Source organism: Psittacula echo (genome assembly GCF_963264785.1).
Source record: "Psittacula echo genome assembly, chromosome: 11".
Taxonomy (NCBI): Eukaryota; Metazoa; Chordata; class Aves; order Psittaciformes; family Psittacidae; genus Psittacula; species Psittacula echo.
The window spans coordinates 700,396-714,906 of NC_137746.1; the positions used below are offsets into that span (position 1 = coordinate 700,396).

Consider the following 14,511-nt stretch of genomic DNA (forward strand, 5'->3'; position numbering starts at 1 on the left):
GTGGCCCCGGCGAGGGATCGTCCCCTGCCCGTCACGGCCGCGTGGGCGCGGTTACCCCGGTGCAGCCCTGTCCGCGCCGCGGCGGTCGCTCCCCGCGGGGTCAGTGGCGGTCACGCACGTGGTTCCGTTTGCAGCAGGAACCTGCCCGCGCGGGGCTGCCCCGGGGCTGCTGCGCTCGGCTCCCCCGGCGCCGGCTGAGGCGCGGCTGTGGCGAACCGAGCACGGACGAGCAGCGGGGACGTGGCTCGGGCGCAAAGCGCTGCAGCGCCCGGGCTGGAGCGCGGAGGTGTGAAGCGCCCGGGCAGTGCCCGCTGCAGAGGCAGCGTCCGGCGGTGCTGTGTTCAGCGCTGGGGAGCCCTGCGGCGGTGGGCACCGTGGAGCTGGGTCTGAAGCATCGGGGGTGCCCCGGGGCCGTGTCCCTTGGCGCTGACGGGTGGTGAGCTGGGAACTCGTTACAGCCGTTAACCAACGAGAGCAAGGGAAGCACACTGCGCTCAGACACCCGGTCCCACGCTGATCTCGTGCTCCGTAACTGAACCGCTCCACACGCGAGAGAGGAGCCCTTCCTGCGGCACTTGCAGGGGGAGCAAACCCAGCACCCATGGACGGAGCCGGCGGTAACCCCGCACAGCCGCATTCCCTGTGCCGAGGGAGGAAGCCCGGAGCCATAGGATCTTCCCGTCTCCGGTTGCTTTGATTTTGTTGTCCCGATTTTTCCACTCCTCTCTTTCTGTCAAAAAGAAAAGGAGCAACGTGTCTATTGTTAAATAATAAAGGCGATGCGAGCTGCTGAGAGGCGTCCGGAGGTGCCGCCCTCAGGAGCCTCTCGCAGACTTTGGTTTCGTTTCGCGGTTTCTTTATTCATGTGCTTTGCTTTGAGCTGCTGCCTCGAGGACTCCTGACAGCGGCCCCGGGAGCTGCCCCCAGCGTGTCCCCGGCCCCGCACCTCGGTGGGAGCAGCCCCGGGAGCCGAGCTCTCCCTGTTCCCGAGGCCGCTGTCGGGAGCCGCGGGAGGAGCTGGGATAAACTCCTGGGCTCTGCCCAGTGCAGGATGCGAGGAGCCCGTCTGTGCTCCGCGAGGGGAGAGTAGATGGAGCCGCGTCGTCCCGTCCGTCCCCGTCCCCGTCCCCCCCCCCCCCGCGAATTATCGTCGCTTTCTGACAACAGGAGATAAAACAGGCTTTGGACGCGATAGCTCAGCTCCTCCCCAAGCAGCAGGGCTGCCTGCGTGCCACCAGCGTCTTTCATCCCCTTTTCATCTGCTTGTTTCAGGATTGTCTCAATAATTCATTAATTACAGGCTGGCAGAGAAAGCTGCCAGGCCCGTCCCTGGGTTCGGGGGGAGCCGGGCCCCATTCTACGCTGCCCTCCCACCCCACCCTTTGCTCAGCTTTGTTTCCTCAAAACATTCCAGCCACTAATCCTCGGGCTGCAGCTCTTCCAGGAGCAATTAACCTTGAGTCACTGTGACAAGTTCGATGGCCGAGCAGGATGGGGTTCTTGAAAGCAGCAGTTTGTTGTGCTTAACACGTACTTCCCCTCAGTGTCATTAAAATCCTGAGTTCTAGTAACGCAGGGACACCCTCACTAATGAGCCGGCAGAGCAGGCTCCAGGAGCACCGGTACATGGGGGTCGGTGGGCATGGACACGCTCGGCTGGACACCGGGGCTGGTGCAGAGGAGGCCAGGCCAGGACCAGCCCATTCACCTCCTGGGAGCGCCTCCGGCTGCGCTGCTGCTGGGAAGCACCTCCAGCAGTCAGCGCTTGGCCAGGGAGAGATGGAAACCCAGACCTAAACCAACTGCGGGGCTGCTGCGTCTGCTGGTGCCATGCGGATGTGGTGAGAACGGACAGGGCTCTGGCCTGGGTTTCCTCTCACTGGTCCACCCCAGGTTTGTTGGGGTGGCTCAGAAGCTGTTGCCCCTGCTCCAGAAAGAGCATCCTCCGTGGAGGTTTTTGAACTATAAACCTCTTTAAACGTCTGATCCCTGTGGTTCCTGAAGGGCTGTTCCCTGCGTGGTCCCACTTCTCCGCTAGGCACACAGGGAGGATGCTTGAAATGTCACTTTCTGGATACTCCCTCTCAAATCTGCCCAAGTTCCCGAGGTCCAAGCGAATGGCCTTCCTTGCGAGCTGCCTTCCTTGTGGCAGCTGTGTGATAGGAGCTGGTTTTCACCCCGGAGACGCTGAGTTCCTGTCATTGCTCTTCAGCTGTTCTCAGGGTTGAGGCTGAAGTGTAATGCTGAATCAGAAACTTTGCCCTGGGCTGTCTGCAGGGCTCCGGGCTGCTGCAAGGCCAGCATCTGCCGAGGAGACCCAGCTCCCGCGCCGCAGGGCGGCATTCTCGAGCTGGCATCGCGCGGCGCAGCGTTCACCCGCCTCGCGGAGGTGCCGGGGCAGGTCCCCGGGGGGGGAAGGTCCCTGCAGGGCCGAGGGCTCAGCCTGGCTCCAGCCTGTCCCTTTGGCAGGAGCACAGCACGGCTTTGGCGGAGGGGAGTGCCACGTGCTGGGTCCCTGCATCCCTGGAAGCTGCTTGTTCCCAGGCCCAGCAGCTCTTGCAAAGCTGTGGGCTGCAGAAAGAGAGATAAACAGGAAGGTCTTGGATGATGGTTCTGATCGGGATCGGGCCCCCTCTGTTCTGCTGATGCATCTGTTGTTTAGTCCTGCAGAATAGCAATGAATAAAATGGAAATCGGCTTCACTCTGGCTAATTTAACTTCAAAGCAAACCTGTTCGTGGAGCGGCCCTCCCATGTTTTCTGACTGCTAGGCTATTAAACTAAGGGCAGGGAAAAGCATTTGTGGTTGTGCTTTTCTGTGGGGCTTGAATAACTGTTGGGTTTGGAAACCACACCTTGGGAATGCAGAGGAAGATCTGAAGAAAGCCTGGGCAGCCAGTGATGGGGAGTCTTGCCCCTTGGTGTGCACACTGCAGTGGTGGTACCCACCGTGCCACATCACGCTGTACCCTTTCACATCGCACCTATCACATCACACTTCTCACCCCTCTGCTTCTGCAGCCCTGAAGGGGGATAATGTCATTTAAACCCTTCAGTAACCCTGTGGTGTGGCTCCAGAGGTGGGTTTGGGGGCAGAAACCCTGGGGCTGGCACCTCCTGCCCCACGTGTGCTGGTTGTGCCCCTCCATCAGTCGTGCCTGTACCATGATCCCTCTTGACAGCGGGGCTGGAGCAGCAGATAGGCCTGGGCGCTGTCAGACTTTAACACATTCCCATCCACAGCATCAGCTGCTGCATGGCACACACAGACTCCGGCATGGAGCTCCCTGCTCTGGCCTGATGCTTTCTCTGTATTTATATAAATCCTGGTTTTAATGTGCATGAGAAGTCTGAGACTCCCCCAATAATGCACGGGCTGCAGAGCTCAGGGGGCTGCAGAGACGGGTGTGAGTTCCATGGAGGTGCCCAGGCAGCCAAAGCAGAAGGTTTCACTCAAACTCTGGCTCGTTGGGAGCTTACAGGTGAAGTACAGCCAACAGAGCCATGCCCAGCATCTCTGCCTGCTGTTTGCGCCACAGTCATCCCCTGCAGCCCCTTGGCCAGGAAAGACTGTGCCACCCAACACCCCAGATCCCTCTGGAAGCACTGGAGACCAATGACAGCCACAGGCCACTGCACACTCAGCTTGGAATTCTGGGGGTGTCCAGGGAAACTTTTGCCTGAAACCAACCACGGAGCTGACACTAATAGAAAAAGACCATTAAAAAGCTCTGTGATATTCTGTTTTCCTGCTTCAGGTCCCCCTCTGCCTTTGTTGCTGCTGGCGTTGTATGCATTATTGATGTGCCTAGGTGCTGCTGCTCTCCCATTTCCACCGCTGCTGCTCCCGTTGCCGCAGGATCGCGCTGTGCTGCCATCAGGCGATGCCCGGGGGGGTGGCAGCAGGGCTCAGTCACCGGTGACCCCACAGCAGAGCCCCGCTGCCGAGCAGCCTGGTCCCGGTGCTGGGGCACATACCCAGCTCCCGGCTGGCTGTGGGGGCTGTACACGGACGCTGAAGTGCCCCGGGTGCATCTCTGCCCATGCCGGGCTCTCCTCCAGCTCTGACCACGGCTTCTGCTCGTCCTGGGCCCCTTCTCTAGCCCACGCTGCCTGGGGCTGCTCCCCGGGACTGGCTCAGCTCCCTCGCAGAGCACGGGTGCAGGGGCAGGGTGTGTGGGGCAGATGTGGTTTGGCCGAGTGCTGCCAGGGCTGAAGTGCCCCCCGGACCCCCACCAGCGCCACCCCAGGAGAGCAGGATGGGGCGGGCGCTGGGAATGGCCGCGGGGTCAGCTCAGGGGACAGCCCGGTGGCAGCTCCGTTTCCCTTCCCAGTGGAAGACGCTGGCTGGAGTGGCCACGTGCCAGCCTCGTGCATGTTCATGTGATGGGGTACAGGGGAGAGGAGAACTTCCACGGAGCACTGAAAGTGGGCCTCTTTCCCTGCGAGACCAGGAACGCTCCATCTCCGGGGTTAATATTTAATGAAGCAGTTTTAGGATAGAAGCTGTCTGATGGAGGTGGATGTGCTCTCCTGGTGGATGTGCTCTCCTGGTGGATGTGCTCTCCTGGTGGATGTGCTCTCCTGCTCCTGCAGCGGAACGGGAGGGTCCCCAGTGTCCGTGGGGCTGACCCCCGGGGGATGAGGCTGGCAGAGGCCATGGGGTGACACGTGGGGGGCTGCAGGAGTGACGGGATCTGTGCTGTCCCGGGGGGAGCTCCCAATCCCGTGTCCTTTTGGCTGCAGTGAATTGGAGCGAAGCGGCTCCTCGTGCTCTGCTCGGCTTTGCCGCACCATCCCACAGGACAGCACTGGTGTGGAATCCCGGGACACCGCGCCTCGCAGCCGGTTTGCTCAGGTTTCCTCGGTGGGAGCTAATGCGTTTTCCATGTCAACGTGCCTGCACGTGGCATCCAACATGACTGCGACACGGAGCCACTGACACTATGGGACTGGCTCATGTGCCCCGTGTGCAGGGGCTGTGAGCATCGCTCTGCATCCCCGGGCAGCGCCGGCCTGCACTGACCCCAGAATTCCCAAGGGCTCCTGGAAGCACACGGACAGAGGCAGATGGGACTGTGCAGCCTCTGGTGCGTTTGGGCTGGGCAGTGTCACCGGTTCTGGGGGAAAGAGACAAGGATGGATTGAACCTCAGAAGCAGTTGGTTACAAACGGGATGCAGATGGGGGGAGCTGGGGCTCGTCTCTATGCAGAGCACCCCAGGGATGTTCTGATCAAGCACTGATGCTGCCAAGAGGGTTGAAATGCCTCACAACTCAAATTCTCTGGTCTAAAGACCCCTGGGTGCTGCCAGGGAGCCCCTGGAGCACTGTGTGCTCCCTATGCCATCCCTCTCCACCACAGGTGTCCCTGTGTCACCATCCTCTCTCCAGCAGCATCCCCAGTGCTCCCAACGTCCTGCAGCAGGGCTCATCCTGTGTAAACAAGGTCTGGTGTAAGCTCACAGAAGGCTGGCGTCAGACACAGCAGCCTCGGGGAGGAGGGAATCAAAGAATTCCCTGCAAATCCATCTGCCCTACATCTCCTCTTCGTTCTGATCTCCAACCTCATGCAAGTTTAAAAAGCAAGTAAACGCTGGCAATGATTAACCTCCCCACCGCTCCCGGCTTCCTGCTCTCCTGGGAGGAGAAGCTGCCAAGGAAAGGTGTAACCCAGGGGGAGCAGGGCCCAGGTCCCAGCCACAGCCCCAGAGCTGCTCAGTGCAGTCCAGATCCCTCAGCATCCAGCCCCTTGGTGCACACGAGGCTTGTGGAGCCCCTCACGTGTCGCCGTGGTGGGCAGGGCGCAGGGTGACTGTTACCAGATCCTGAACTTATGATATTGCACTTATGCCCCAGAAATGTTTCATGAATCCTCAGCAACGCCCCAGCAAAAGCAGCAAATCTGGGGCTCAGCGGCTCTGAGGCCACCCGTAGGGCACGCTCTGTGTAGGAGCTTCCCTTGCACCGGGCAGTTGGAGACGTTTGCTGTGTGTCAGTGCCATTGTACAGCAGCTGATCCAGGTTCATGCAGAGTTATTGCACATTTTTACTTCCCTTTGGATCTGGAAATAAAGTGTTTCATTTTCCCCGTGTGCTCTTTTTCTCCTCCATACAAAATTCGACTGAAAATGTTGTGACATGTGTCTCCATATAGAGTTCTAAATTTGCTTAAAGAAACAAAGTCTAAACCATGTCTTGGTGGAATAAATTCGTATCTGACATTTCCAGGCAAACTGCAAAGCAGAGCTGGTGTCATTACAGACAAATTCATTGAATTGCTCTAAAGTACCCTGCTCTGGAGATAACTACCAGGGCTCTATGGCTGGAATGAGCTCCTCTTGCTTTACACCGGCGAGCAGGGGGCTTCCTCTCCTGGCAGTGTCCCCAAGCCAGTGGGTGACAGAGGGGCTGGGCCCGTCCCTGTGCTGAGCTGCTGGGAACAGCGGGGTGCTGGGGACAGGGGGCTGCTAGGCCAGACATCCCTTCTTAGAAGCTCTGCTCAGAGATGGGCAGCCAGGAACTGTCCTGGAACTGCTCTGAGCACTGATCCTGTGCTCAGCTGACCTGAAATGGGCTGAGTTGGACTGGGCTGAGTTGCACTGAATTGAACTGATCTGGTCTGGATTGGGCTGGTCTGAACAGGACTGCACTGCCCGGGGTGCTGGGACTCCGGGTCCCCCGTCCCCACTGCCATGGCATTCCTCCGCCTGAGGTCCCACATCTCCTGGTGCTGGCGCTGATCCTCCCTCCTGCTGTGTCGAGCACAGCCCAGGCAGGGGGCCCGAAGTGAAGGCTGGGCTGGTGGCATGGAGCAGTTCCATCAGATGCTGCTGGACTAAGGAATGTTGCATCTCAAACTGGATGTGTCCCCCGGGGAGGGTGAACCTGCTCCTTGCAAACTCGGGAGAAGTGAAACCTTGGAGCGGGGAAGTGCAGAGAAAAAAGACACTGGAAGATGGAATTTTTGCAGCTGAAAATCACTGAGTATCTCTGGGAAACAGATGTGGGACTTGATGATCTTAAAGGTCTTTTCCAACCCAGCTGATCATATGGCCTTGCTCCCACACCTCACCCTGTCCTTCACCCCTCAACACCACAACCCCTACCCCAAACCCCTGCACCCCCAGCCCTCTCATGCCCGCTGTCCCCACATGTCCCATCCCGAGGCTGTCACCTCCATGTCCCCCCTCCCTTTCCACAAGTGCTTTTGTACATCTGGGAGCTTCCCCCCACCTCCCGTGCTATCAGATGTGCTTCTATTGATTTGCTGCCTCCACTGGTTTTTGTTATTCATTATTAATGGGATCATTGAAGGGAGATTTGGTGTAAGAATCAATGGGGTGAGCACCGCTGGTGGCTTGTTTGAGTCCCTGCGCTTTCATCCTCCTTGCGCAGCCCCCGGGAGACGGCGAGAGGCAGATTAAGGAACAAGCACGGAGTGGGGAAGAAAATAATGAACTAATTGCTCAGAAACCAGAGAGCGGGGATGCCCGCGGGATACGCACCGGCTGCGCCCGGCATTTCCCAGCCCATCTCCCGGGGCTTTGCAGGGGCTGTCACGGAAGGGATTGTCCTTTCTCAGCCTGTGGGAGGTGGGCTTGGGAGGAACGAAGCGTCCCGGGGAGGTCCCACAGCCCTGCGGACCAGGACAAGGAACCCCGCGGTCCTCCAGGAAGCGGGGAGTCCTGATCCTCACGCGCCTGGAAAGAGCAACAAGGAGCGGAGAGAGTTTTGAAGGCAGCTCCTCACCGAGCCGGTGCCGTGAGAGGGACCCGGCGCAGCCCGGCACAGCCAGGGGAAGGCTCAGGCATCGACAGTGACTAAAGCAGCTCGTAGGTGACCTCCAGAGCCAACCCCCGGGAGAGGCGTCGGGTCCTGTGTGTGGGGCAGAGCAAGGCACAAACCTGCACCTGCCGGGTGGAAATAAACCCGGGGTTTGCAAAGAGGGAAATCCGGGCAGAGCCTCTGCAGCTCTGTGTCCATGCAGGGAAACCAGGAATACAGGGCAGGGAGCAAGGAGGAGCAGGAGCTTCAGGTCTCCCGGTCAGCGTGTTTGAGTGGGAGGAGAAGCCCACAGGAGCCCGCTTCTGGGACAGCGACTGCAAGTCTGGGAGAGTTCCTTTAGGACTGGGTTAACACCTTTAAGCCATTTCTCCAGACCTGGCCAAATGAACAAATGCAGAATTGTCACAAAAAGTGCAGATCTCGGCAAAACCAGCCCCAAACAGTGACGCTGTGGCGACACCTTCACCATGATAAGAATAAGCACGATCCGATGTCCTCCAGAAGCAAACAGGCAGGAAGATAACGGCCACCACGGCTGTAGGGCTCTCAGGCAGGTGGGCAAAAACACGGGCTAAGCGAGGCTCAGGTTAGGCTTAACGCAGCCCGGGAGGACAATAACCCGGTCCCAGGACAGCTTTGGGAGGGTTAAGTTATTCCTGTCGCATGCTGGAAGATAAAGGCTTGTGAAACGGCGGGGTTTGGCCTGGGGTTGAGGCTGATCCCTCCCTCCCGAGCCAGCGGCACCGCGCTTGGACCGAGCCCCAGTCCCGCCGCCCCGACGGCCGCCGGAGGCGGTCTCCAGCCCGAGAGGCGACCTCCGGGGGACGCTGCCGGCCATGCACTGGACGAGGGAAGGGACGGAACCGCCTCTTACCTGGCTCGTTTGCGTAAAAACACCCGCGGAAAGGCCGCGCGTTCGGCGGCACCGGGAGCACCGGCAAAGTCGGGGGGCGGATGCAGCCTGGGCTGCGCTCGGCCCCTTTTATCCTGCGGTAGGAGATTAATATTGCATCATCCTTATCTTAAATGTTCAGGACCCACAATATAAAGTAATGGCATAAAGGCATTTATTATTGAAGGACATTTGATTGCGGACAAATCGTTGGGGCTGATATGGGAAACGCGGAGAGAAGGAGCCCCCCGGCTCCCGGGAATTGCCAGGCTGGATTTGAGAGGTCTCTGGTCCTTCCCTAACGGGGGAGGCAGCTGGGACCCGGCTCCCGTTTTGATGTTTGTCACTCATTGAAACGCTGAAGGGAAATATCCCGAGGAGGCTCGCACTCATTCATTTTTAATCGTTAAGGTGCTTCTGGGAGTCGTAAATAGAAACCTTTTCCCCTTCTGAAGAGCATCAGAAACGAGCCCGCGGTGGGTTTTGCCTGTGCTCCCGCTCTACAGGCGGGACGAGCCCGGGGGCTGCTGCCGAGTCACCTGGTGGCACCGCGGGCCCGGCGGGGCACAGCCCCGGCCCTTTTCCGGGAGGGGACGCGCCGCCGAAGGGTGTTGGTTTGATCTGCACTAGCCGGTATTTCCTTCGGTGCTGCCCGCGCGTTCGGCGAGGAAAGACACGTCCCTTCGGGTGGAAAAATAAAGCTTTATTCCGGGGCGGGGGGAGCGGGGTCCGGCAGCGGGAGCGGGGAGAGGCGGCTCTGCCCGTGGCGGCCCTGCCCGTCCGGGAAACCGCGGACCCTCCGCTGCCGCCGCGCTCCGCTCCGGTCCCGGGGTCCGGGATGCGCCGGCGGCTCCGGGGGATGCGCGGGGCCGTGCCGTCCCGTCCCGGGGGTGCGGTGGGGCGGCGCCGTCGGGGCTGTCGGTGCCGGTGCGGCGGGCCCTGGGGCCGTCAGTGCACCGCCGAGTACTTCATGCGCTTCTGCTTCTGCCGCTGGTTGCAGAACCAGACGCGCACCACGTTCTTCTTGAGGTCCAGCTTCTCGGCGATGGCCGCGATCTTCTCCGCGGAGGGCCGCGGCTGCAGCGCGAAAAACGCCTCTAGCGAGCGCTTCTCGGGCGCGGCGATCGAGGTCCGCTTGCGCTTGCGCTCGGCGCCCGGCAGCAGATCGGGGCCGGCGGAGCGGTCGCGGTGCGCGGCCTCGGCGCCGTCCAGCCAGGCCTGGAGCACGGGCCGCAGCGCTGCCATGTTGTTGTGCGACAGCGTCAACGACTCGAAGCGGCAGATCGTGCTCTGGCTGAGCGCGCCCACCCCCGGCAGCTGCAGCGCCGCCAGCGCCGCCCCCACGTCGGCCTGGGTCACCCCCAGCCGCACCCGCCGCTGCTTGAACCGCTCCGCGAAGGCCTCCAGCTCCCGCGGGTCCGACCCCTCTTCGGGCGCGGCGGGCGGTGGCGGCCCCCCTGGGGCGCCCACGGGCAGGGCCAGGGGGGCGGCGGGCGGCAGCGGCGGCGGCAGCGGTTCGGGCAGCCCTCCGACGGCCAGCGGCGAGGAGAGGTGCTCCAGAAGGTCGCCGCCGTCCAGCGCCGGGTGCGGGAGCGGGTTTGGGAGAGCGGAGGGCAGCGGGAGGGCGGCGGCGGCGCAAGGGACGCCGCTCATGGCGGAGAACGCGGCGTCCGGCTTGAAGGGGGGGGGGTGGTGGTGGTGGTGGGGGTGGCCCTTGGCGTGGGGGGCGATGTCGACGGCGGCCAGAGCCTCCGCGCGGGCCAGCAGGCTCTCATCAAAGCTCCCGAATATATTGCCCTGGAGCTGCGAGCAAGAACGCGCATGGCGAAGTCAGTGGGGAATACTGTCATCTCCGGCTGAAAAACCTGCCCCGGCACCGCGGTTCCTCCTCGGAGCTCAGGTCATAAAAATTAATAGGAAGGCAGCTCGCGCAGACGTGCGGATCAGAGACGGGAGCGGGAGAGGGGGGAGAGGGGCGCCGAGACGCGCGAGTGTTTCTGGTGACATGAAAAAAACATTAACTCGGTGCCTGTCAGAAAATGTGCCTCAAAGCGGTAATTCGCTCCGTCTACGTACCTGCGGGGCCGGGAGGCAAACTCTGCGCATCGCCTCCGCGCTGGCGTGCAGGCTGGAGAACTTGGGCTCCTGCAGGGTGGCGGGCATGGTGAAGGGCTGCTTGGCGTTCAGGGCCATCGTCCTGCGCCCCTCGCGGGTGCGCAGCCCCTGGCATCGGCTCGGGGCTCGCTCCGTGCCCCGCCGCTGCCCAAGTGAGCGATGTTCGATGGCAGCGCTGCCTCTGCGCGCCCGCTCCCCCCCCCCCCGCATCTTCACTCATCTTACATGCTGCCTGCCAGGAGCGGGCCCCGCGCAGGCGTGCAGTGCAGTGCGGTGCTGTGCTGCTCTGTGCTGTGCAGTGCGGTGCAGTGAAGTGCGGTACTGTGCAGTGGGGCAGCGCGGGTAACACACGGGCAGCGGGACCTCCTGGTCGCCCTCCACAGCGCTCTGGTCGGGGCTGCGGGACGCGCCGTCAGGGCTCGGAGCGAATCGAAGCCCTGGGCATCGCCTCCCCGGGCAGCCCCGGCAGTGGCCCCGCTCCGGGACCAGGGGGCCCGGGGACCCGCCGCTGGCCGCCGCCGCCGCCAAACGCTTCCCGCGGCCAGGGCCAGGGCCTCTTGGTCGCCCGCCGCGGGGGGGGCAGAACCAGAACCGGAGCGGGCCGAGGGGGCGATGGCTTTTTTGTCTCCACAGCCTTGCCCAGGGGGTACCGGCTGCTGACGGCCCGGGCCCCTCCGCCCCTCGGAGCTCGGTTTCGAACTGCCCGGCCCCCGTCAATCCCGTGAAATGCGGTGGCGAGCTCGGGACGTGGTAAAACGAACAGGGAGCACCGAGCACTGCCAAGGGTGCTGCGGGCTGGAGGTTCGGGAGGGGGGAGATACCCCCAGTGCGGCCAATACCCCCCACATTGCCTCATACCTCGGGAGATATCGCCCCGAAGTTTCCACAGCTCCACCAGCGGATGTTGCAGGTCTGCTCTGCCGGGTTTCGCACCTCTTGGGGCACTCGATGGTCCGGGCCTGCTGAGGGTTTGGCAGGGCTGAAACCTGCAGCTCTTAAAACACCCAAATAAAAACCTGCCGCTGGATTTAAAGTTTCCGAGAGCTCTGCGGGGCTCAGTGACCGCAGACCGGGACCGCAGGGGCCGCTCTCCCGGCTCTCTGACACCGCAGCCACCCGGACCCTGCGCGGGAGCGGTGGCAGTGACGGGCTGCGGAGCTGCTGCCCTCTGGGGCCGCCGGAGCGGAGGGGACCGGACGGCGCTGCCGAGGAGGGCTCCGGGAGGCAGCACCACGGACAACGCCGGGGCTCCGGCCACCGCGGCGGCAGCACCGCGGAGAGCGCCACGTGCTGCACAGGGCCGCGGTGTCGGGGCGCGGAGTCCCCGGGCTGCGGGAGGAGGGAGCTGGCAAAGCGGCCTCCTCCCCGCGCGCTGCGCTGGCTACGGCAAAGCTGCGAGCCCTGATTTACGATAAAACATTTAAAGGAAATCATTTATATTTCAGAGGGCCTAAAGAGCTGCATGAAAGTTTTATCTAAAGTGGCACCATATTTATAGGCAGCCCTGCTGGGGTGCAAGTAATTAATAGAGGGATAAATTTCAAGACTTTGTTTGGTTTTGTTTTGAACCCTCCCTCTCTCCAGTGCTGTCTGGTTAACACAGATAAAGAAGACGATGTAAATGGGGAGCTGGAGGTAAAGCCAGAGGTAGTGCCCACTGCTCAGAGCACATCTACTAGCCCTGGCTCCAGGATCATTTACACTGGGCTGGCATATTTTTTCCATCTCTCCGTTGTTGTTTCCTCCCTTTTCAAGCAAGAAGGAGATGGAGATGTGGGAACGCCTCCTTCCCCATTCCCAAGTGCTGTCCGGAGGCTGCGCTGCACCTGAGCATCACTCCTTGGGTGAGGAGCTCGGGTAGGGGTCCTATCTCTGAGCACTTGTTTGTCACAGCCCACCCGGACACACTCCCCACTGCCTGTTCCAAGCACAGGTTTTCCTTCGCTCCTGACAGCAGCTGCTTTGAGCGAAACTGGGCTGGGTAACGGAGCTGCTGCGCTCCCTGTAATTAAAGCTGTGAAATATTGATGTTCCTGGCCCTGCCGACTGCCATTACACCTCACAGACGGGGGAGAGGAGTCCAAAGGATAAACAATAACAAGTTAAAAGAGCTCGGGTGGTTTGCCATCAGAATCTATCTGCAGGCTCAAAAGTGTCACTGCAGTAGATTTCAGAGATCATTCACCTACTGGTAAATAATTAATGGTATTTCTGGAAGAAAAATCCCACCAAACCCTGATGGAACATCATGAGAGACTCGCTGAAAATCTGAAGGGAAAATCAGATTCAAAGCATGTGCTATCTGTACTTGATCACGATTCAAAGGTTCTGTTTTCTAATACACCAAAATATTCTGTTCTTATTTGGAATGTAACTCAAAGCCCATCACAGTCAGAGCACTGGCGATAGGCTCTTGGCTTCATGGCACTAATACAATTTGGTTTAAAAATGCTATAGTAAATGCTTACACAGGCCTAATGGGAAGTTCGAAATACAACCACGTGTTACTTCACACAGGGTTCATGCTGACTCCATGACTTCATGCTGACTGTGAGCAGTGCTATCCGTTACAGTCACAAAGCCAGCATAACTTGCCCCATTGCATATTCTTAAATTACTATTTAAAACAACCACAACGAATCTGGCTCCTCTGGAGCAGAGCACTGCAACACTCACCTTCTGAGACCTGCCAATGAGCTAAAGCACAGCTAACACAAGGACACTTTCCCTTTGCTCGCTGGGGGAGCAAAGGTGCACCCGTTTTCTGTCCCCTCTGTGGAGCCTTGGCTTCCTGTCCTGCCATCCCAGGTCCTGTCAGGTTTCCTGTTGCTCTCACGTTTGTCTTCAGTGGGCATTTGAAAAAGAAGTTGGATTTTCCAGACCTCACTCAAGATTCACACGCTATGTTCTGGTGCTGAAATGCAGCATTTTGTTATCACAAAATCTTGGAATCCCAGACTGGTTTGGGTTGGAAGGGACCTTAAAGCTCCTCCAGCTCCAACCCCTGCCACAGGCAGGGACCCCTTCCACTGGAGCAGCTTGCTCCAAGCCCCTGTGTCCAACCTGGCCTTGAACACTGCCAGGGATGGGGCAGCCACAGCTTCTCTGGGCACCCTGTGCCAGCGCCTCAGCACCCTCACAGGGAAGAGCTTCTGCCTCAGAGCTCATCTCAGTCTCCCCTCGGGCAGGTTCAAGCCATTCCCCTTGGCCTGTCCCTACAGGCCCTTGTCCCAAGCCCCTCTCCAGCTTTCCTGCAGCCCCTTTAGGCACTGGAGCTGCTCTCAGGTCTCCCCTTCAGGAGCCTTCTCTTCTCCAGGCTGCCCCAGCCCAGCTCTCTCAGCCTGGCTCCAGAGCAGAGCTGATCCAGCCCTCGCAGCATCTCCGTGGCTTCCTCTGGCCTCGCTCCAACAGCTCCACGTCCCTCTTGTGCTGTTGCCCCAGAGCTGGATCAGGACTGCAGGGGGGGTCTCTCCACAGTGCAGCAGAGGGGGAGAATCCCTTCCCTCGACTGCTGCCGTGCTCTGGGTATGCAGATCCCCAAAAGCATGAGCCCCGCACCATCCCATATGCTATGGCTGTTCCACTGCACAATCTGATCAGGAACTATCTAGGATTACCCAGACAGTCAATTATTCATCAGCTAAATGGCCAAGCATCAATTACCTGGCTTGATTCTTTTATTCATTAAGGAGATTGAAGAGCCCAACTTAACAAAGCA

At 60.2% G+C, this 14,511-nt stretch overlaps 1 protein-coding gene across 1 annotated transcript; it reads right to left on the reverse strand.

The window, feature by feature from the left end:
• Positions 1–8,898: 8,898 nt before the first annotated feature.
• On the reverse strand, positions 8,899–11,001 carry POU4F3 (POU class 4 homeobox 3). Its single transcript, XM_080627495.1, has 2 exons — positions 10,755–11,001; positions 8,899–10,481 (listed from the first exon to the last, which is right to left on the reverse strand). Exons 1-2 carry the CDS (start codon positions 10,869–10,871, stop codon positions 9,627–9,629), a joined length of 972 nt encoding a protein of 323 aa, XP_080483621.1. The 5' UTR covers positions 10,872–11,001; the 3' UTR covers positions 8,899–9,626.
• Positions 11,002–14,511: the final 3,510 nt, after the last annotated feature.